Source organism: Podarcis gaigeae (genome assembly GCF_964106915.1).
Source record: "Podarcis gaigeae genome assembly, chromosome: 4".
In the NCBI taxonomy this organism is placed as follows: Eukaryota; Metazoa; Chordata; class Lepidosauria; order Squamata; family Lacertidae; genus Podarcis; species Podarcis gaigeae.
The window spans coordinates 105028715-105052312 of record NC_139677.1 but is presented as its reverse complement, the minus strand read 5'-3'; the positions used below and the strand labels follow the sequence as shown (position 1 = coordinate 105052312).

Genomic DNA, 23598 nt, shown 5'->3' with positions numbered 1-23598 from the left:
TACCTAATATTATTATTATTATTATTATTATTATTATTATTATTATTATTATTATTATTAATCCCCCGCCCATCTGGCTGGGCTTCCCCAGCCACTCGGGGCGGCTTCCAAAAAAATATTAAAATTCCATAATACATCAAACATTAAAAGCTTCCCTAAGCAGGGCTGCCTTCAGATGTCTTCTAAAAGTCTGGTAGTTGTTTTTCTCTTTGACATCTGGTGGGAGGGCGTTCCCTCTGCCTGGTTCCCTGTAACCTCACTTCTCGCAATGAGGGAACCGCCAGAAGGCCCTCGGAGCCGGACCTCAGTGTCGGGCAGAACGATGGGGGTGGAGACTCTCCTTCAGGTATACTGGACTGAGGCCATTTAGGGCTTTCATGGTCAGCACCAACACTTTGAATTGTGCCCGGAAACGTACTGCTTGGCATACAGAAGGTCCCAGTTTCATCCTAGGCACCTTCCCTTTTGAAGACCTTAGGAAGCAAGGCAGGTAAAGATTCCCCCCCTTCCTCTTGTCAGCTAGGACAGATATCAGGCAGAGGGAGCAACTGGTCCACTGCAACTGCTGCTACAACTGGGAAAAAAATACTCAGTGCTTTATTTCATCATGGGAGGGGGGGGGAGCCAATGAAAATAGACACCTGGCAGTACAATTTTTTACACACACACACACACACACACACACACACACCTTGCCACAGAGAAAGCAAAGAGGCCCGCACACCAGGGATGTGGGAGGACAAGCAGCACGAGAGAAAACCCGGCCTGATGCCAGAACATCCCTGCCTTGGAACAGCAACCCTGGGCTAGTAGCTGCATCACAAGCTGCTCCCTCGAAGCCTCCTTTCCCGAGAGCTCCTTGGCCAGCCTGACTCCACCAGCTGACCCGAGACTTCTTACCTGGGGAACCAAGTTACCTGCATTCAGTCTTTACTGGTTGCTCTGAGCCCTCACTTCCTAGGAGCTTTTCCCTCAGCCATTCCCCTTCTTCCCTATCGATCCCAGGCCCCTGGCTGGTGGTATCTCTGCTCCAGCCTGCCCCCCTGCTTGACCCAGGTTGGACCTCTGGATCAGCCTCAAACTACCCTTTCCTTAGGATTCCCCCCTTGAGGCTTCTGGGACCTCATGGAGGTGGCCTGATCCTGCCACTTCTTCCTGATCTCTCTTGCTAGGAGTAAGGCCTGGTGGGCTCTGAAGTGAGCCTCTCTGCATCTATATGCTTGGAGAAGCATCTGTGTCCCTTTGCCTGCATCAAGAGCTGATGCCCAGGACACAAGGTGTGCAAGGGTTAAGTTGAGCACCTCTGCTTGGTCCTCTAAGTGCTCCTGCACCCTCCCAGCTCAAGGTACGCGTTTCTGCTTTATGTCTCCCAGCCTGATCTTTCCCAGCTGAGCCCAACTCTTAGGTGGTTCTTTCACCAATGTCCAATGCAGCCCTGTACCTTCAAAACATCACAGTCAAGAGCAAATGAATCCCACCAATGCTGTCCCCCAATTCCTGCCTGCCTGAGGTTTCTAGGAATTTGGGGGAAGGGTCTGTGAATTCTCAAGGACAGAGAAGCTCCAGCAGCAGACGGGCAGAGATGATTAGCTCCCGGGGGCTGCAAGGGGGTGCTGACGCCACGCAGAACTTGTTCCAATGTGCAGAATATGCATAACTCGCTTTAGGGAACTTCAGTGCAGAAGCTGGGGAAATGGGGAAGAGAGACCGCCTCACCACCAGCCCCATTTTATTTCTAAAGTCCAGGCGCTCCCAGGGTTTGGCACTTTGGCCCAGCTCAGTGACAGGCATCTATCGTAGAGCTGGACCTCACTGGGCAGCAGGAAAGCCCCACGCGGGAGAAGGAACGAGACGGAAGGAGGCCAGGCTGCCGTTTGCAGAGGCAAAGAGAGACACTCCCCTCTACCCCACTGGGAAAAAGGACCGGCTACAACCACTTGGCGTTCCTGCTAAGGGCCAGGTGGGAAAAGGAGTCACAACGACCTCCTTCAGGCAAGTCCCAGATCCGAGCAAGGAGTCTTTGCCTTCAAGAGCCGCTGGACTTGTCACCATCACAACACACAGCCCCAGTGGGCTAGGCCAGGGCCAGTTCTGTCCCTGTCCTGGGTTGGCAGCAGAGCACATTCTGAGTTTTGTTTTTACTTTTACGAAGATGTTCCATGGATCAAAAGGCCCGTCAACCAGCCACACCTTCTGCTCTGTTGTCAGACACATGACGGCAGGGTCCCAATTCTTACGGAGCCCACTGGTTCTTTTCAGTCCAGTCGCAGGTGCCCCTTCTGAAATGTCCTGGGGCCTGCCGGAAGGATCTGACGCTGGCAAGCAGGCTGCTCCTCCTCCCCGCAAGAAATCCAGAGGCTTTCCCTCAGCTCAAAGGCAGGCTTTTGCTAGAAGCGTTTGTCTTCTGGCTGGGAACTGACCACCAGCTCCTTGTTGCCAAAGTCCCACCACGCAGTCATGTGGAAGGCCATGTTAGAAAAAACCACCAGGTACTCCAAGAAGGCAAAAATGGTGTAAACTAGGGAAGGAAAGAAAGAGGGGAAAACAAGGTCAGGAATCTCAGGTGTCTGAAACAGCGCCAAGCACAGCTTATATATTTTGAGTCCATAAGGGCTAGAAACATGGGTTTTACCCTAGGATTCCTGGGATGCTCAGTTCCTCCTGAGGAACACTTCACAAGTTCTGCCAACACACCTGCCTCTTGTACACAGCTGCCTTTCAGTGTTCTCAAAGGCACCTGCCAATCACTCACTGGCGAGCATTTCCCATGTGGCTCAGATAATACGGTAAGTGATCTTACACGAGCACCCCCAACTCAGCTCTCTTAGTCTTAATTCCCCTTGTTTACTGACACACACCAAACCCAAAAGTCAGTTGCCCTGTTGCTATCTTTTCATTCAGCAGCCTAACAGCCCATGGATAGTTTACCCTGTTGGTGCAACTAATCATGCTTCTATATCTTCTGCCTGAGGGCAGGAGATCAAGAAAGTGCTGGCCAGGGTGTGAATCATCCCTGAGAATTTTCCTCACTCTCCTGAGGCAACGTTCTTCCGCAATGTCATCCAGCGGATTCACGGGACAGCCCATAATATCTTGTGCTGTATTCACCACCCTCTGTAGGCACTTCCTATCAGTTGATGTCAAACCAGCATACCACACCCTGATGCAGTATGAAAGGACACTTTCTATTGTGGACCGGTAGATCATCAAATGTTGATTGACATAAAAAGGAGATCATCGAAAGTTGATTGACATCGTTCTTTCGCAATACTCTGAGGAGATGGAGTCTCTGTTGGGCTTTCTTAACCACCTGGGTTGTATTTATTTTCCAAGTAAGGTCTTCACTGAGATAAACTCCTAGGAAGAGACTCTCCACACAGCCTTTCCCAATGTACAGTGGGGCTAGTTTTCCTCTCTTCCTCCAAAAGTCCAACACCAAGTTGTTCCCTAGGCACCATGTAGATATTTTTTGGACCTCTCCTCTATACCAGTTATTAAACCCATTATGGTGGTGTCATCTGCAAACTTAATAATTGCAGTAGACGGGTCAGATGATACACAATCGTATGTATACAATGAATACAGGATGGAGTTTTAAAAGGCCGTCTCAGTTCAGGGAAATGCAGGCAGTGAGAGGGAGGCTCCGAGCCATGTCTATAGCAAAAAAGAGTGATGCTCGACAGAGCCTCTGCCTCCCCACCACACCAAACCAGGCAAAGGAGACACAGAAACACACCCACGTACCTGGTCCACATGCCCACCAGGTGCTGCTGGGTTCAGACTCTCATCCCTGGCTAGAGGCCCTGCTGGCTGCTGGGTGTTAGAGTTCACCAATGTGTGGAGGGTGCCCAAGTTGGCTATCCCTGGCCTAGCGGTTAATGGGGCGCAGGAGCCACTAAGCGCCCTGTGCCCATCTTTCCTCTGCTACAAACAGGAAGCATGGGGCAAGCACCAACACCAGAGCCACAGGAATCCTCTCCTACAAAGGAAAGTCACAAAGCAGGTGCATAGGGTGCTCTGGCACTGCAGACCAAGCACCAGCACCAAGCAGCCAAAGTTTCTAAGCATGAGCCAGAGGCTGAATCCCCCAAGGGGACTTACCTCCGGGCTCGCAGTACCAGTTGTGGCGGAAGTAGAAGTACACGGCTACTGAGAACGTGACCAGGTTGAAGAGGAACAGCCACCACTTCCACTTGTAGGACTTGCGCTCCTGCAAGAGAGGGAGAGGGGGGCAAGGTCACTCCCGCCAGAATGAAGGCTGGCAGCCCCACATTTGCACACGCATGCCACCTCAGCATCAGTGGATGCAGGACTTGAGGCCCTGCTCCTCAAGGCTTAGCATGTAGCCTATTTGCGGCAAGATGAACACGAGGAGACCTGTGTAGGGAGGTCACCTGTGGCCACCTCACCGCAGAAAGGATACCGTTGAGCTGGAAAAGGTGACCCAAGTAATCAAGTGATTTTGGAGCGCCTCCCCTGTGAGGCCAAGTGACAATGTTCAGAGCTTTTTAGCTGAGAAAATCAACGAGTAAGAGGAGATACGAGAGTGGGGTTTACGTTTATGCATGGTGTAAAGACTCGCCCCCCCCCCGTCTCATAACGCTAAACCTCTGGGATGTCTGATGAAGCTCAGATTTGGAAGATTCAAGATAAGCGAAAGGAAGGGACTGCTTCACACAGCACAGTTAAAATATGGATTTTGCTGCTACAAGATGTAGTCATGGCCAGCAACTTTAGTGGAGGCTTACACAAATTCACGAAGGATAAGGCTAGATAAAACTGGCTGCTGGGCATGATGGCTGTGTGATCCTTCCGCTATCAGAGGCAGGATGCTTCTGAATACCAGCTGCTGGAAACAGCAGGAGGGGAGAGGGCTCTCGCAACAGGGGAGAGGAGAGGGCTCTGTGCAACTTGCAACAGATCCACACTCTGAAGCCCAGGGTTCCTACAGAAGGGCCACAGTTTGCCTATCACAGCTTCCTCCCATCATTCCTGACGGCTGGCCCTGCTAGCTAGGGATGGTGGGAGTTGCAGTCCAAAAACAGTCCTGGGGACCAAAGTTTGGGAAACGCTGCCTTAAGGGATAAAGAGCAAAAGCGCAGGGATGCTGATTGCCAAGGGTGTCTCCACGGCTGACAGGCTCAACACAGCGCCCCAACACAGAGCAGCCCTGAGTTGCTGCCGCTAATATACGGGAAGTACAAATCCTCACTCGGCTTGGCTTCCTGACTCAGCTGATTTGAGGAAAATGGGATGCAACAGCAGCAGAAGCATTAAGCAGGGTGGGAGGGAGGGAGGGAGAACTTAAGTGCTGGTTGCGGCATGATGCCATGGCCCACACCCACACACCAGGGAGGAAGAGGGCCTTGCTTCTGCCACGAGAAAAGTCTGACAGAGGGGTGGGGCGATAGAGATGAATGGGGTGTGGGAAAAAGGTCCCCCACTTCTGGTTATTGCCCATCCATGCAGGCAAGGGGAACCCCCACCCCTGTCTCACCCCGGGGCGTAGAAACTCCAAACCACAAATGTTTAGATTGCAGCTTTCGTTTCCATTTGCTTTCGTCAAAGAGAAGCACAAGGATTTCAGGGGGAAAGTGGGAGGTTTAGAAAGAACAGGGGGGAAAACAAGTTTTGAGATAGGGGCAAGTGGGAGGGGAGAAGTATATAGATTTAAAGGAGAATAATATTGTTAAGCTGTATTGTGTTTAAGATATTTGGAAAAAAATAGGGGGGGAGTGGGAGGGGTTTGGGAAAGAGCAACGGGTTGGGAGGAGCTATGGCAACGCAGCTGGTCAAGGCGGAGAACAGGGCGGCAATTCTAGAAAACTGGGTTCAACATGAATTTGGGCAATGGCAGTAACCTCTCCGGTGCTTTCTAGTGATATATGGAAAGCCATTTCAGTCTTCTAGTCCTCATTGTTACAGCTCCCACATTTCTGTATCTGAGTGGCTCTCCTGCTCCTCGTTTCTCTTTGCCTCTTTTGCTCCTTTAGGATAGAACCAGTGTGGTGTAGAGGTTGGAGGGTCAGCCTAGGACCTGAGAGACCAGGGTTCAAATTCCCACTTGGCCATGAAGCTCCCTGGGTGTCCCGTCACTCTCCCTTCCCAAGTCTCACCGACCTCACAGGGTTGTTGTGGGGATGAAACGAGTGGGGAGAAACGCGTATGCCCCTTGCACTCCCTAGAGACAGGGACAGAAATGCAAGCAATAAATAAAACAAGTCGCAGAGCAGCGCAGGGGCTGAACCGTGTTAACGTGCCCCCTACTAGCACGCTTTTGGGGCCCAAGACCTGTTCTGTCGCAGGCGTGAGAAGGCCAGCCCTTCTGCGCTAGAGCGGAAGTGCCAAGGCAGACGGGAGGGAGGGAAGCCAGGAGCAGGAACCGCAAGCAGAAATCTCTTATGTAAAAATTCACACAGGAAATGGCAGGTGGCAATTCATTGTGTTTGCGCAGGCGGTGTCAAAATTCCTCTTTAGCCTCCCTTAGTCAGTGGCTCCCAAGAACACACACACATGTCCGTACCCTTGCTTGTCCTCAGCATGCAGCCCCTCTTCTCTCTTGGCCCTGTGCCTATTGCCCCCTCCACACACAGAGACACATACCCATTACCCTGCTCCTTGCCATTCCTTGCTTCAGTTTCCTGTGTCTTCAGCTCTCCAACCCTCCCTCCCCAACAGCTTGCCCTGAGGTCCTCTGCAAGAGCACAGTGGGCCCATCTAGTCCCAAGTGGGCCCATCTAGTCCAACAAAACATCCCAGCGAGGAGCCTCGAAAGAGGGCCTGGGTGCGACAGCAACTCTCTGCCATTGCCCTCCCCAGCAACTGGTATTCAGAGGCATACGGCCTCTAGCAGAGCAGAGAGAGCACAGCCACCCTCAGGATTAGCCGCTGTCCTGACAGCCTTCTCTTCCTTCATGAGTGTATCTCGTGCCTTTCTAAAGCCAGCCACGTTGCTGGCCATCAGTACTTTTCACAGGAGCCAACGCCATAGATTTTCATTTTATGAAGAAGTGCTTTCCTTTGTCTGCTCTTTAATATGCCACCAATCAGCTTCATCTGATCAAACCTGGGTTCTAGTACTTGGAGGAAGTAAAGTGCACAACTTGACACACTTAGGCCTAGGACCCTCGTACCTACGGGACCGCCTCTGCTGGTATGCCCCGCGGAGGACCTTAAGGTCCACAAATGACATTTTGGAGGTCTCAGGTCGCAAGGTGGTTAGATAGGTCTCAACTAGGGCCAGGGCCTTTTCAGTACTGGCCCCAACTTGGTGGAACGCTCTGTCACAAGAGACTAGGGCCCTGCGGGACTTGACATCTTTCTGCAGGGCCTGCAAGACAGAGCTGTTCTGCCTGGCCTTTGGTTTGGACTCAGTCTGACCCTTATGTTTTCCCTCCCCTTACGGTTTTGATCCATGGGCTACTTTTAAAATGAGACTGCATTTTAAATTGCATTTTAACCTGCATTTCCCCCCTATTATGATTTTACTGTAATTTTACTGGTGTTAGCCGCCCTGAGCCCGGCTCTGGCCGGGGTACAAATAAAATTTATTATTATTATTTCTTCTGTACCGTTGCATCTCACTCTTAGAGAAGTGCCAAATGCTAGAAGCGTTTATGGTAGGGGAACTGACCCGACTCCTCTCCCAACTCTACAACACCCTTTTTGAGGTTAGATGACCAGAACTGTACACAGTATTCCAAACCCAGTTGCACTGCAGAATTGTGTAAGAGCACTACGATACTGGCAGCTTTGTTTTCAGTTCCTTTTCTAATGATGCTGAGCATGGAATTTGCCTTTTTGCACCTGCCGCGCACCGGTTCAACATCTTCACTGACCTACCCGCTACAGCCCCAAGGTCTCCTTCCTGGTGAGCCGCTTCCAGCTCAGAGCTGCCAGAGTATATAGTCTCTCCTATGCAAACTGACCTTTTACCTCCCTCACAGAAGCTTTAGTGCTTGCCAGTGTTGATACACACAAGCAAGTGCAAACAGTCTTCTCCATACTATTGCTGTCCCTTGAGATCATGGCTTCTGGGGCAGCAGGTGTGTCTTCCATTGAGCCCCCTCACCTCTCCCTTTGCGACATAAGTGCAACATAAAATGCCAAGGAATTATTGAGAAGACAAAGTTCCAAATGATGATCAGTAAAATACTGAGCAAACCTGGACAGCCCTCTGGTGGCAGAACCTTATACCAAACTCCACCAGTTGCTGCTCTCCCCATTGCCCATAATTCATATTAAGGGTTTGGGGGTGGTGGTCTGGATGATACCCTGAGTCCCTTCCAGTTCTTGGGGTCTGGTAACCAGGGAGGAATAGAATCAAATAGGAGTTTGCTGAAGTAGTCAGATGAGTTTCTTTGGACGACAACGACCTTAGTTGGTCACTTCAGTGTCCTCACCAGCATCCCCAAAGAATGAGCTAGCTCGCAAGAGTCCTGCCTAATGGGCGGCCTTTCCTCCAACCCACACATAGCTGATAGCCAGAGAGAACTCTATGTGAGCTGAGCTGGGAAACGGGCTGGAAGCTGGAGACACAGAGACCTGCTTGCTCCGTGCTGGATCCAAAGCTGTGACCGATGGAAAAGCAAGACCTGTTGGGGTGTTGATGCTGTGAGCCCTGCCGTGTTATGCTCAGGTTGTATATACGTGTAAACAAAACCAAATACTGTGGTACCCTGGTTGTCAAACGTAATCCGTTTGACTCCCGAGGTGGTTTGAAAACCAAGGCGCTGCTTCCGACTGGCTGCAGGAACTTTCTGCACTCAAGTGGAAGCCACGTCAGACGTTCGGCTTCCAAAAAACGTTTGCAAACCGGAACACTCGCTTTTGGGTTTGCAGCATTCGGGAGCCAAAACGTACCAAGGCGTTCGACAACCAAGGTACGACTATATCCTAAAGACACCACAGCGCTGACCTTAATTCCAAGGAAGCTAAACCCTGGGTAAGCGTCCGGAACCCCTGGAGTCTCTCACCATTCAGAGATTGGGGTGGTACGTAACAATATACATCTCAGGAGACTGAAAGGTTACAGCAGGGGTCGGCAAACGTTTTCAGCAGGGGGCCGGTCCGCTGTCCCTCAGACCTTGTGGGGGGCCAGACTATATTTCTTTGCGGGAAATGAATTCCTATGCCCCACAAATAACCCAGAGATGCATTTTAAATAACAGGGCACATTCTACAGTGATCCATGCAACGGTCACCTCCAGGCTTGACTACTGTAATTCGCTCTACGCGGGGCTGCCCTTGAAGCTGTCCCAGAAACTCCAGCGGGTGCAGAATGCTGCAGCGAGGCTCCTCACGGGGTCTCTGCCATGGGAGAATATTCACCCAGTGCTTTTCCAGCTGCACTGGCTCCCGGTGGAGTACAGCGTCAGATTTAAGGTGCTGCTTTTGACCTTTAAAGCCCTTCATGGCCTAGGAGCCTCGTACCTACGGGACCGCCTCTCCTGGTATGCCCCACGGAGAGCCTCAAGGTCCATAAATAGCAACACCCTAGTGGTCCCGGGCCCTAAGGAAGTTAGATTAGCCTCAACTAGAGCCAGGGCCTTTTCAACACTGGCTCTGGCCTGGTGGAACGCTCTGCCTCATGAGACCAGGGCCCTGTAGGATCTGATTTCTTTCCGCAGGGCCTGTAAGACAGAGTTGTTCCACCTCGCCTTTGGCTTGGAGCCAATTTGATTCCCTCCCCTCCCCCTTTCTTTTTCCTTTCTCCTCCTGTGATGAGGCTGCATTTTAATATTTCAATATTTTAACCTTATTTTTAAGTTGTATTCATTCAACTTGTTTTTATTATTACTTGTTAGCCGCCCTGAGCCCGGCCTTGGCTGAGGAGGGCGGGGTATAAATAAAAAAAATTATTATTATTACTCCTGTAAAAGCACGTTGATTCCCAGACCGTCCGCGGGCCGGATTTAGAAGGTAATCACCTTCTAAATCACCTTCTTGGGCTGGATCCAGCCCCCAGGCCTTAGGTTGCCTACCTATGGGTTACAGCCATCCAACAACCCTTTTGATGGGATCAGAGTGTTTATGTCTTACTTGTTTTAATTGTACCAAGCTGTATGTAACCTGCCCAGGCACCACATGTGGATGGGGTACTCTAAATCAACACATTTGGAAGCACAACTATGGAAACGTGATGTGCGCTATCAAGACCCAGGCAAGGCTGCCAAGTTCAGCCCTCAGCTCCAAACCCTCCTCACATCCACCAATGAAATAAAGAGAGGGGACTGTACCTCGGGACTTACTGCGTGCTTCTTAGTCATTCGCCACAAAACGCAAGTCAGGAACATGTGGCTGAGGGCCGAAGCTATGAAGAGGATGAAGGCGTTCTCGTGGATCACTGCAGCAAAGAAAGGACAAGCAATGCTAACTGTGAGCAAGAAGCAGAACCGGCTGCCACCACAAAAGTTCAACTAGCCACGAGGGACATGCAAACTCCTAGGCACAACATTAAAAGTAACAGCTAATTGTGCATCTGAACCTCGCGCCTAGTGAGAAAGCGTTCTTCTACCTAAGCCATATGGAAGCCAGAGGGAGCTGCAGCTGTTTTCTGCTGCTCCAGTGAGGAGGAGGACCCGAACCGATGGATTCAAATGCCAAGAAAGGAGAGTCTGACTAATTCTTAGGAAGAACTTTCTGGCGGTAAGAGCTGCACAACAGTGGAACAGACTCCCTTGGAAGGTGGTGGAGTCTCCCTTCACTGTATATTTTAAAGCAGAGGTTGGATGGCCATCTGTCAGCGGTTCAATAGCTGAGATTTCTGCATTGCAGGGGGGTCGACTAGATAACGATTCTATGATGCTTTGAGAGAGTCTGGAACAGAAATCTGGGGCAGGAGGCAGAGCAGGCTAGGCGAGAGAGGACCAGAGGAGGCACGGTGGCTCCAGCCAACCAGCCCCCTCCCAACCAGCTCGTAAGGGCAGTGCTGTTGTGCCCCAGTGACAACCCCCAAGCTCTCAGGCCCACAAACCAGAAGGCATCCACCTGCCAGTAAGCCAGGCTGGCGCTGCACCAGGCGCTGATACTTACGGTAGTTCTCCGAGGAGGAGACGTAGGTCAGCAGCAGGAGGGCCGTGTTCTCCAGCAGGTTGAGGCCGAAGGCCGCATTGCACAGGCGGAGGTACCGCGGGTGTGTGCAGTGGCAGCCGCGGTAGTGGCTCCAGTAGACAAAGGCCACGAGGAAGCGGGGCCCAGAGTGCAGCCCGATGCAGAAACGCCACATGTAGCGCTCGGGGGTCTCCCCACCAATGGCAGAGCTGATGGAGGGGAGATAGTTGGGGACCTGTAGGGGAAAACTAAAGTCAGTGGTATTGTAGATCTGACAGTTCTCCTTCCTGTGACCTGCCACCGTGGAGAAGCACCGTTTCCCCTTGCAGGAAGGCACCCCCTGCTCACAAGCCTCCTCTTCTCACAATGCTGGACTTTGGGGCCTATTTGCTGTTGGTCTTGAGGCGTCACTCTCCTACCTACAGGCACTTCAGCCTCTGACTCCCACAGCAATGTTCCTCTTGCCATAGCTGGCAAGGGGAACGGGAGCACCCCAAACCCTTCACTCACCAAGGCTGAATATAGGTTTTTGGTCCCTGCTGGCTGAATTCTGTTAGCTCTGATCAGACAGCCTCCGAAGATCCCTTTGTCTTAGGCACTCTTATTGTACTCTCCCATGCAAACCTGCCTGGGTAGGCCCTAATCTCCCTCCTGCCACCCGCACAGGCACACAAGGTGTTGATGTGTGGAAGGGTCTTTTTGGTGGCTGCCCCCAGGCAACTTTGGATCTCCCTACCTAGAGAAGCTAGACTGGCTCCTTCTTGCTGCCCTGCCACTGGGAGGTGAAGAGTGTTTTATTGCAACAGGACTTTGGCACTAACTCTAACTGCTCTTCTTAAGCAAATGACCCAGAACCCTTGAAACCGAATCCCCGTAAAAGACGTGACTATACTATAATGGTGATAAATTTCAACATAGGGCAATCTTTAAATGCACACACAAATACTTAAGGAGGACTTACATCGCAGTGGGTGGCAGTGGTTTCATCAAAGTGAAAGAACAGGGACCAGATGACGCAGAAGAGGAAGCCAAAGAGTGGGCAGCACACGGTCCCGACTGCCAGGGTGGTAAAACGGAGGCGGAAGAGGGTCCCGTCCCGATCCAAAGGGAGCGGCAGCTGGAACATGCTGCCAAACCTATGCGCATGGAAAGACAAGCATTTGTGCTGTGCTTCTTTCAGAAGCAGCAGAGTATTCCCTATCAGTCTCCACGGCTGTGGATAAAGATCTGAAAAGCAGCCATGATGCGTATACAAAGAGGGGGCTCACAGGCATCAAGGCTTCTTTCCATCGCAAAATTGACAAAGCGCCAGGTCTGGACGGCAGCTACCTGAGATTTATCAAATCAATTCCAGTACAAAATCACTCATCTTCTAAACGAAAATATGTTACCTTGTCCCTGAGTTCAGCTTCCCTACCTCCAGGTTGGCTTGAAAGCTGCGGCTGGTGCAAAACTAGAAAACTGCCACCAGATCACAATGCTGCTGGAAGAACTGCAAAAGGACACTTGACTTGCATGCATTTAACTTGCATCATATCAGCTTTAAGCAACTGGTGTCAAGCCAGCTGTGACTGCACAAATTAAATGCATACAGGGTGGAGAGCTTAAAAGCTATTTTTTCCCGAGTGCAGAAGGAGCCTTTAAGCTGTCTGCCTTGCTTATTAGGAGGCTCTTCCGAGATCTCAGACTGTCCTGCCACCTGGAACTGACCTCCAGGACTTACTGCTGTGCCATGTAAGATGCCCCCTGAGGAGCAAGGCTGGGTAGTGCAAGGCCAGAAGGCTGCCTGGCACGACTCCCAGGGCAAAGCAGATTGAGAATGTGGAGGACTCTGCCTTCTTCCACCAGGAGAACCCTGTGATCCCCGAATGAAGAACGGCATGGGAATTTAATAAAATAAATAAATAGCTTTAAAGCTCTCCGCCTTGCGTGGGGTGCAAGGCCTGTCCAACCTAGCTTCTGAAAGGTAGGGGTGGGCATGTGGAGGTGGCTTCCATTCTTCCCCATAGAGAAGAGTCCAGAGTTGTTCAACGATATACAGGCCTCCTGACTCTCCCACCTGTTAACGGAGAAATCTGAGGGCTCCCTTGGACAAAAAAACAAGGACACCAGCCAGGAATACCAGACCAAAACAGCAGCCAGTAGGCTTGGTCTTTATTGAAGACTGTCGCAACAGGACTCCCACCTGCCACAAGGTGGAACAAGATGGAAGCCCCGAACAAAAGAGAACCCAAACTTTTATTAGCTGCTAATCCCCATGTCACCCCCCCCCCACTACATCACTCATACATCACGGTTACATCATGATTGGGGAGGTCTGGTGGCAGTGATGTGAGCATCCTGGACCCTGCCCCATGGTTCCCCTTGCCCTCCACCAAACACCCATCAAGTGTAACAAAAGAGATATTTACATTTCCCTGTTTCCCAGCCAAGTTCATAACACCCTTTTGTCTTCATCTGGGTTTGTTATTTCTGGAATGGCTACCTGTCTGGCACTCAGGTATCAGGATGCCAGGAATCATCACTCAGGCAGAGGGGCTGCTGAGTAGCTGAGCTCACATATCTAAATGAATTTCTGAAGTTTTCCCAGTGAGCCAGTACATAAATACATTGGTCAGTGAACTGTTACATTTGGTATCGTGCAGCAAAGGCCCTTTTAAACAGATAGGAAGAAACTCTGATGAAGTGTTTTGTGGGGACAGAGCACAAAAGTCACAAAAATGATTGTGCTGGTTTTGGTAGTGGGCTGCATGTGCATGATATCTGCTGGAGGGACAATCCCCCCCAACCTAAACATAAATTCCTGCAACACTCCCCCTGCTCTGCGAAGTGGATACTGACAATTGTGACCAACACCTTTGCATCCCCTGTGCGGGAGAAAGCCAGCCTCACCTGCTGGGGAAATGGGCACAGCAACTCCTGTTCTTCAGGACTTCTGCTTGAACCACAAAGGCCTAGCCTTCCATCTCAAGACGAGAACTGATCCTGCACAGTCCCTCCTCCACGTAGGCCCCGTCTGATTTACTGTTCACACAAGAAAAGGCACGAGGAGGAAGTGAGCCAATGTTTTCGTAACAGGGCAGGTCAGATCTGGCAGCTGAGCTGGTGAATGCTGACCTAGGAAGAAGAATTCTACTCAGCCTGTCACACAGAACCCAGCCACACCCGCAGCAGAGCTCACCTGAGAGCAATGTCACCCTTTCTGACTCACAAAGAGCATCTGCTTAAGGCAGGCCTTTTCCTGCTCCAGCTGGACTCAGTTAGTGAAGCCATTGCAGTGACTGCAACAGGAGCTTGATATAAAAAACTGTGGCACTCACGGTCGATGGGTGTGTTACACCATAGCTGCAGCCGAGAGGTGATGGCAGCAGCTACCACAGTGCCAAAATTCACGGCACAACTTCTGTGCGGGTGGGGCCCACTGGGAGCAGGCAGGGTTACGCCAGCTGCTATAAGCAACACACCCATTCCACTCAATTAAAAGGTGTGCTGGAGAGTTTCAAGAACGCTGGAAACCAGACTTGAAATACTGCCCAATGTCACAAAATCCAGCCGAAGTACTTCACACCCGCGTGCCCACCCATCTACCCAAGCCTGCCTGAAGCAGAGGACAAATCAGTAATAACCAAGGCAACAAAAATAACTTTATGACCACTGCTCCATAGCCATTGTTGTTATACAATTCCATTCACCATATAGATGGGTTTATGAAGCATTTCTACAAAACAGTGGGTATATCCAGAATCACTGCTCACTACGTCTGTTTGCGGACCACTTTGGCAGAGTTGGACGTTATAAAACAAAGCTTTACGGCTTGTTTTCACCAGATAAGAATCTGACCCATTGCTTCTTTCAGAGCCTTTGATAGCCTACAAAGACTTTCAGAGACTGTCTGTGGGGCAGTTATAAAAGCAGAGGGCAACGCACATGATGCACAGCTCTCTTCTCAGGGCTCTTGTGCTCGAATCCCACGTTTCCCAGAAGAGGCAAGGCTAGAGGAGCAAACCCTCCACAGATCTGGAGCGAAGTCCCTAAGGCGGTTGGGATGGCGCAGCGCATGCCTACTTTGGGCAACTCCTGTAGCCCAGCTGGTGCCCAATACCTTGCTGTTTTTCTTTGTGGGGGTCTTGTCGTCTGGGCAGCCCAGGACCCCCAGGAACGTGGCCCAGGCTTGCTCCTCGGGGAGGTCTGGAGACAATGGGGTATCATAACTCCCAGTGCATCTTTTTGCGGGGACAGGATACTGGGCCAGGTGCCTGGGCGATATATGGCTTTCAACACCATGCTATACCACCAGCTACACATTGCAATAGGTCACGGTGCCTGAAATAAGGATGGAGCTACATGTAGGCATTGTGTTTTTCGCATAGCACACATCGTGATTTGCAATATATTGCCAGGACAGAAATTATGAAACGGGGATGACGATAGGGACCTCGAACTGGTCTGGGGCGACCTATCGCCCGGGTCCTAATGGGGCCCTTGGGCCTGATCCAGCAGCTGCTCTCCTCGTGCCCTCCTGCTCCCAGGTGAAGGTTTGCCGCCTCCCGGCACATGCCTCCCGAGGCGGCTGGCGGGAGGGCCGGCCCCGAACCCCCCGCTGCGGGAAGCCGGCCTCCGGGGTTAGAAAGCGGGCCGCTGCCCCGGCGGGACCCCCTCCGACCCTGCCCCGCTTCTCCCTCGCGCCCGCCCGTGTCGCCGTTACCTCCGAGGGGAGCTTCGGGATGGAGCGCTCCGGAGCGGCGCCTTCTGCTGCCTCAGAAGGAACCGGGAGACCTTCCCTCCTCCGCCCGGGACCCGCTTCTGAGGGGAGAAGGGAGGAGAGGAGGGCCAAGGCGAAGCCGCGGCGCCTGCCTGCCTCTCGCCCGCCCTCTGCCCGCCCAGGCAGGCCCCAGTGGGAGGCCTCCGACAGACCCGCCCCGGCGTCGGCCGCGTTCCAGGCGCTTCTCTCCCTCCAAGCGGAGGGCGGCGGCGGCGGCTCCCCCGCGCACTTCAGATGCACTCTGCACATGCTCGGGGGGCTTAGACAAGGGGGGGGGGAGTCGTCTCCTCTTCCTGAGGAGGTGAACGTGTCTCCTTCGAACTGGGGACTCCCCCCACGCCACAGCTGGGCTTTTACGAGGGCCAGGTTTTCTCCTCAGCGTGGGGGCTTTTCGTAGCCCCCTCACCGGGCCTGGCGAAGCGCCCTTTTTCTCCCCCCCCCGCGAACTACGACTCCCGTCAGCCCGTCGCGAGGGCCGCGCTGGCAGGGGCCGATGGGAGTTGTAGTCTGGGGGGGGGTAAGGCGACCGGGTTCACCACGGCTTTTTGTTGGCGGCGCCCTTCAGTGGCCCAGGCCCGGGTTCGTTTCTGGGACAATGGCAGGAGCCCACTGCGCTCGCTTACTCGGCAGTAGCCCCCATTGGTTTCAATGGGGCCGACTCCCGTGTAAGGATCGTGCCGCCCATTATTTATTTCTTAACCCGGCGCTTTCGGTTTGTCTCCCTCTCGAGGGGTTGCTATGGAAACCCGAGGGCGATCCTGATTGGCTCCTCACCATTTCAAAACCGCCACCGCACTTCCTCGTGGCCCGGATGTTCGTTGCCGCCACCCAGCAACAAGCCCCAGCCGGCCTCCCAGCCAATCGGCTGATTTTCTGCTTCTTGCGGCTGACGTCAGAGAATGCGAACAGCGCGAAGGGTGGGGGGGAGGAAGAGATACAGGCGGCCAGGACCGGACTGCGCCGGCTCGTGGCGCAGCTACGCTTTAGGAGCCACCGCTCGACCAATAGGAGCCCAGCGCAGAGTTGACGGCCTCGGCGCACGACAGTGCGACGCAACGACGCCTTCCGAGGAAGGATCAGCCAGCCAATAAGAGGCGCCGATCGCGCCAGGCGTCAGCGTGCGTGCGTGCGACGGACGTGCGTGTGTGACGCACTTATTTCCCCGCTCAACTTCCCTCGGCGCTTCTCGACCTCTCGCGTGAGGCGACAGCAGCCAAGGCGGGTGTCTGTGGAGCTGCCGCCGCGGCCTCCTCCGTTCGTGGCGTGTACGGCCGAAGCGCCCACCCGAGCGAGCGAGCGGCGAGGCGCGAGCCGCCTTCCCGCGCTGAGGCTCCGGGGCGGAGAGGAACGCGCGGCCCGCCCTCGTCTCCAGGCCCAGGCTCGGGTGAAGCCCCGCCGGGGCCCCGGAGGATTCTGGGAGAGGGTGAGTGGCGCCTGGGAGGTGGGAGGGGCCGGGGGCGAGCGGGGTCTTTGTGCAGCGCCGAGCGCACGAGAGTGACGTAGAAGACCCTTCTGTGGTCCCGGGGCTTGTGGGTCGCTGGCAGGGATCCGCTAGTGTGTTATTATTGTTAGCATTGTATTTATATTACGCCTTTTTCCTTGTCGGGCTCAAGGAGTGGCTTACAGCTAGAATAGAAACAGTTAAAAAAAAAGGATTCATCATCAATGTTAGTATTCCATATAGGAAAAGGAAAATTCTAATCCTAAAGCTCTGCTGCTTTATGGAATATCTTTGTAAGAAAAAGCGAAGGAGTCAATCCTACACAAATCCAGAATGCCGCCTTGTACAGCTCCTTCTGGCAGCTCCTGCAGGCAAGCTGGTGCCAGATATATTGCTCCGCTTTCCTTTGTTGGGGGCCTTGTCTTCTGGGCAGTCCAGAACCTCCAGACACACTGGCCAGCCTTGCGCCCCAGGGAGGTGACGGTGCTGCTAATGCAGTGGTTAATAATAATAATAATATTTATACCCCGCCCATCTGGCTGGGTTTCCCCAGCCACTCTGGGCGGCGTCCAGCCGAATATTAAAAACAATACAGCATCAGACATTAAAAACTTCCCTAAACAGAACAAAAAAAATTCCTTCCAGTAGCACCTTAAAGACCAACTAAGTTATTTCTTGGTATGAGCTTTCGTGTGCATGCACACTTCTTCAGATACACTGAAACAGAAGTTACCAGACCCTTCTATATAGTGAGAAGGTGGGGAGGGGTATTACTCAGAAGGGTGGTGGGAATGGGTGATTGGCAGATAGCTGTGATGAGCCTGTTGACGACTCTTAACGACTGCAATAGGTCTTACAGGAAAAAGCAAGGGGTGAGAAGGTGAAAAATGGCTTTGTCATGTATAATGAGATAAGAATTCCCTAAACAGGGCCGACTTCACCCCTGGAGGTGCACTGCATTATTTCTTGAGACTGACTGATGCCAGCAACAACAAACTATAACAATAAACAGATGCTCTCAGCACCAGCCCTTTCCTTAAAAGCAGTCAGTTCCCTAGCACTTGTTGGAACAAGAAAGTTGTCACTTGCTAACAGAAGGACAACAAGGAGGAGCCCATCTGGTTTCTCTAGGGAAGGGGTTTCAAAATCTGGAGACAGCCCCTGAGAGCCTTCGGTGTGGCATACAGTAGGTAAAGACTGTAAAACAAGTCTGCTGGGCTAGGCCAAAGGGGCTTGTCTAGTCCAACATCCTGTTATTGCAGTGGCCAAACACATGGCCCAAAGGGAAAGAAGCCCACAAGCACAAGAGTGCTTCTCTTTGCTTCATTTCCCAGCAACTGGTATTCAGAAGCATTGCTGGTAATAGCATTATGTAACAATTATTGCCTCCAACGTTAAAGGCAGAGCTTAGCTATCATGGTTAGTAACCATTGGTTGTGTGTCATCTTCCATGAACTTGGCTAATCCTCTTTTAAAACCATCCAAGTTGGTGGCTGTGGGAGCAAGTGTCATAGCTTAACTATGCAGTGTATGAGGAAGCATGGGTGTAAACTTTGGGATGAGTAAGTACAATGTCTCTCTGTGTTTATATTTGTGTTTTCCGCCTATTTGGGGCAGGCCTCTCACTCAGTAGCAGAGGGTCCCAGGTTGATTCTCCAGAATCTCTGATTTGTAGGCTCTTTAGGTAGCTGAGCTGGGAAATCCTAAGAGGTTTTAAAGAACTTCTACCAGCCAGAAAACAACAACTGCTGGGATAATGTGCAAGTGAGAGTGGAGGATGGCACTTAAGCATATGAATGGGAGCCCCAAAGCAGGACCTGAGTTCATATCTGTGTCATGGCAGTGCTGCATCTCCGCTCTCAGAAGCAGTTGCTGGCAATCCCTACTGTTGCTCTCCGGTTCTGCTTTGGAGTTCCCATTTGTCTAGGTGGGCCTTTCCCTGTTTCACTAGGGCAAGGATTATCCATTTCTTATTTTCTTCTTGCAGTGAAAACAAGGTTCTGCCATGTGTGTACCTATTTGAAGTATAAAAAGATAAGCACCAGGATTAGTTAGAGAACTGTTAAGAGGCAATTGGGGAACTGTACAATAGCGTTTTTACCCCAAAGGGAGGTCGTTTTTAAGTTATATTATTTAATGGTTCTACAATGTTATTGGTGGATGGAAAAGTTGATAATCATAAGTGTTTGTCATGCTGCCTTGAATGTTTCACCTGAGTGTTTTCATAAATTAAACACCATCTTGGAGACATATGCATATTTTTAAATGGCAACTATTGTTGCATATCTTTGCATTTTATTGAATCGGTGAAACTTTTTAAATGGAAACATTGGTAGCAGAGCTAAAATTCACACAGCTACTTTTAGACCCTGAAGCTCAGGTTCGAATCCCCACTCTGCCAACTCAACTTACAGAGTTGTTGCAAGGCAAACATGATGTGGAAGAGAAATGCACACTGCCCTTAGCTGCTTTTTGGAAAGGTGGGATAGAACCAAATTAATTAAAAAATATGTGCCTACTTCAGTGCATAATATATTGCTTTGATAAGTTTATGAAATTGGAAGTATAAAGAACAGCAGTGACAAAGTTGTCCAGCGTTAGGATATTGTAAGCTGTTGAAATATATGGTACTGGAGTAATATTTTTGTCTTTGCCAGTTGGGCAGCTAGAAAATAAATGAAAGCTGAAAATAAAAACTATCATTTTGTTAATACTGTACATCAAGCAGGAGGGATAGGGCTCTATGAAAGTAACAGTGGGCTTGCTATGCAGAAAAATCATTTGGATTAGACCAGGCATAGGCAAACTCCGGCCCTCCAGATGTTTGGGACTGCAATTCCCATCATCCCTAGCTAACAGGACCAGTGGTCAGGGATGATGGGAATTGTAGTCTCAAGCATCTGGAGGGCTGGAGTCTGCCTATGCTTGGATTAGACTGAAGGCACGTATTTAAGACAGTAAGTCTAACAATTTGTACGTGAGTGATGGTACTATGGGGTGGTTGCACATTTAGATGGAGGTTACTTTAGATGGTTTAAAGATCATACAGGCACAGGCTAGCTTTTAGTGGTGCATATCAGTAGTTTTGGGAAGGACTGAGAAGGAGTTTGTAATGAGTGCAAGTGCTAATGCCTGGTCCTTGGAAGTTCCTTGAAACCACCAAGATAGGATGCAACTGTGTAGTTTAAATCCTCTCTGTGTGACCATCTCAGCCCAGGGCCACTACTGGAGAATGTAAAGAATTGATGCTGCCATGTGAATAAGCTTTTTGGCTTTAGAGAAACTTTCAGTGACATACAGGCAGTGGTTTGAGTTTGTAAAAACTTTCATTTTTTGTGGCCAGTATTTGTATACTCTACCTGTTAAGAAATCTTAGACACAATGGTAGCCATCAGTCTTAGAAACTGAGATATGAAAGCTAGGAGCTAAATGGCACCTTAAACCTAGGTGGTGGCCGCAACAATGAAATGTCTAGGCGCACTTTTTTATAGCAAGAATACAAAGCTGAAAATGAATGAACTGCAGCTAAAATATTATGTTCATTTCCCCTGCTTACCCCCCTAATATTCTTAAGAGAGTCTCTTCTCCAGTCTTCAGAGAGTAGCTAGAAGTGGGGAGGCAGAAAAAGGTCCTCCTTTCCTTCCACTCTGCAGTTTTTCTCTGAAATCTTAGGTGCAGTACTGTAGCCAGAGCTCAGAAACTGCTTGTGCTAATGAAATTCCGTGTCGGAAAACGTGCCTAGAACAATGGGAGTTTTGAACACTGGTAGCCATGCCTACCCAAGTTAAAAACTGATGATTTTTAGCAGAGCTTTGCTTGCAGTGATGTTTGAGGGAGCCATGTTTGTCTGCTTTGGCAAAACCCCTTGTCCAAAGCATGTGGAGGTATGATTTTATTTGATTTATTTATTCAGTTTGTATACCTCCCTTCTTCATAGATCTCACAACATAAAAATATAAGATTAAAAACAGAAATCACATAATAAAAACAAGAAGAAAACAAACCAGTAACCCTCCCACAACTCCAACACTCATGTTAAACTCAAGCCCTTAGTTTTGTTTTCGTTTTTAATCAAGTATTAACTTGGGTCTGTCTTCATCATAGGGTAATGGGAATCCTGAGCGAATGAACATTGTCCACGTGAAGTAGCCTGGAATAAGATAAAGGTGAGAGTTTGAATAAGGAGTGGAATGATTGGGAAATGCTTCGGACTTCATACAAGATGTAAGAATGAGAATATTCAGCCGCTTCTTTATTTTACGATATTTTTAGGCTGGCTTTCTATTCGAGGAAAAATATAGCCAACAAATATAGTTAAATAAAACGTGGAGAATCTCTGCTAATTGCTCATGGGATCTAAAGTGCCTACAGCAGATGATCTGGGCAGAACATATACAGACTTCCCAGAAGTTAATGTTCCACAACTGAACAGCTACAGAAAAGACCTTATTCCTAATGGATGTTAGCTCCCTAAAGCATGCTAGGAAGATAATGGAGATCTATTTTTCTATAGGCAGTGGACTTTTGTTTGTTGGTGTAGAAATGTTTGTGTAGAAATGCTCGATGAGATGAGAGCCACACATGCAAACCTGATGTCTCAGGTAGTACAGCCAGACATGAATATCATCACTTCAGTAGAGTCAGTGCCTCTGGATGAGATACACCTTTGCAGGAGATCCTGAAGGGGGCCTTTGCTACCATGTCCTTTTAAAGAGCTTTCCAGGAGCATCAGGCTGGCCAAAGCAGGATAGAAATTTTCATGTTGAAAATGGCAATGTGCAGTAATTAATGGTAATGAGATGGATAGCCATATATTCCCCCCCTCCACCCCATTTCTAATATCTGTATTTATCTGGCATTTCTCAATAAGGCCAAACGTTGATTGCACCTAAGTTTTTCTTTTTCTTTTCTTCATTTAGGTCTTGAGAACCTGAAACAACTTCAAAATGTTTAACAAATCATTTGGAACGCCTTTCGGAGGCAACACAGGTGGCTTTGGGACGACTTCAACTTTTGGGCAGAGTAAGTGACGTGGGCGATAATGGTGGAGAAGCCTATGAATAGGGCCACAGGGTGCTGCCATGTTACCAGATCAGTCTATTTGCCCATCCTGGCACAGGTATTACACGTTACCTGCTCTGTGATCTCATTTAACTGGACGCGGCCGGAATAGACTTCAGACCACCTGGATGCAAAGCATTTTGTTCACTTCTAAGCTGGTGAGGGAACCTGTTCAGCCGTTGTTGAACTCTCATCAGTCCCAGCCAGAATGAGCAATAGATGACCAGAGATTCATAGAATTGTAGAGTTGGAAGGCACCCCGAGGTCATCTAGTCCAACCCCACTAGCAGGGGGAATTGCAGCTCAAGAGAGATGGCCATCCAACCCCTACTTAAAAACATCTAAGGAAGGAGAGTCCACCACCTTCCAGGGGAAGACCTGGAAAGGTTGTTTTCTGCTGCTCCAGAGAAGCGGACACGGAGCAATGGATCCAAACTACAAGAAAGAAGATTCCACCTAAACATTAGGAAGAACTTCCTGACAGTAAGAGCTGTTCGGCAGTGGAATTGGCTGCCAAGGAGTGTGGTGGAGTCTCCTTCTTTGGAGGTCTTTAAGCAGAGGCTTGACAACCATATGTCAGGAGTGCTCTGATGGTGTTTCCTGCTTGGCAGGGGGTTGGACTCGATGGCCCTTGTGGTCTCTTCCAACTCTATGATTCTATTCTATGATTCTATGACCGTTCCAGTGTTGAAAAGTTCTTCTGGTGTTCCCGATGGGAGTTGTAGTATAGCAACATCAGGAGGGCCCCAGGGTAGCTACCCCTGTCCTAGGCTGCCAGTTTGGGTTTTTAATGTTTTCATTAAGAGGCTAATTCAGCTTTAAGTGTAACCTCCTTTGACATTGGCTTGAAAAGCCAATATTTTGCCTATCAGATACTTGGCTGAGTTGCCACATGCTCTCATACAGAAGACTCTTGCATTCCTAATAGAGATGTCTTACAGAACCACGTTCTATTCAGGAATTGCTAGACTTGTATTTGAAATTACTTCACTTCTTGTAAGTCAACTTCAGCTGTACAACCAGCTCATTGCTATGTGGTTTCAGCCCCTTCTGTATTCAGACCATATATATAGTCTCATCTCAACTCTAACCGTTTTGCAGATGCTGGCTTTGGCACTACAAGTGGAGGAGCTTTTGGGACATCTGCTTTTGGAACAAATAATAATGCCGGAGGACTGTTCGGGACTGCGCAGACCAAGCCAGGTACAGGTATTACCACTGCTTCTTATTCCTTAACTTGAACCCCTTCACTGTTTGCCTCTTTACTTTGCTCAGTTTAAGC

General features: G+C 50.2%; 2 protein-coding genes across 11 annotated transcripts in view; one reads left to right on the top strand and one right to left on the bottom strand.

The window, feature by feature from the left end:
- Positions 1-577: 577 nt before the first annotated feature.
- Positions 578-16625, bottom strand: PGAP2 (post-GPI attachment to proteins 2). 4 transcript variants are annotated; one of them, XM_083737396.1, is made up of 7 exons: positions 15758-16625; positions 13945-14169; positions 12014-12188; positions 11035-11287; positions 10239-10345; positions 4102-4210; positions 578-2518 (listed from the first exon to the last, which is right to left on the bottom strand). In XM_083737396.1, the coding sequence occupies exons 3-7, from the start codon at positions 12176-12178 to the stop codon at positions 2388-2390; spliced, it is 765 nt and encodes a 254-aa protein (XP_083593522.1). In that variant the 5' UTR covers positions 12179-12188; positions 13945-14169; positions 15758-16625; the 3' UTR covers positions 578-2387. The 4 variants fall into 4 exon arrangements, with proteins under 4 accessions (XP_083593522.1, XP_083593521.1, XP_083593524.1 ...); XM_083737395.1 differs by having other exon boundaries at positions 13945-14076; XM_083737398.1 differs by having other exon boundaries at positions 10251-10345; positions 13945-14076; positions 15758-15929.
- Positions 16626-16752: 127 nt separating this feature from the next.
- Positions 16753-23598, top strand: part of NUP98 (nucleoporin 98 and 96 precursor) — a 46182-nt gene continuing 39336 nt past the window's right edge. For 3 of the 7 annotated variants that reach the window (XM_083735850.1, XM_083735848.1, XM_083735846.1), the window contains exons 1-4: positions 16836-17237; positions 21360-21421; positions 22175-22277; positions 23418-23519. In XM_083735850.1, the coding sequence (XP_083591976.1) occupies positions 22202-22277; positions 23418-23519 (178 nt within the window). In that variant the 5' untranslated portion in view covers positions 16836-17237; positions 21360-21421; positions 22175-22201. Of the gene's footprint in view, positions 17238-21359; positions 21422-22174; positions 22278-23417; positions 23526-23598 lie in introns of all 7 variants that reach the window. The other 4 variants (XM_083735847.1, XM_083735845.1, XM_083735851.1 and 1 more) reach the window with 2 other exon arrangements.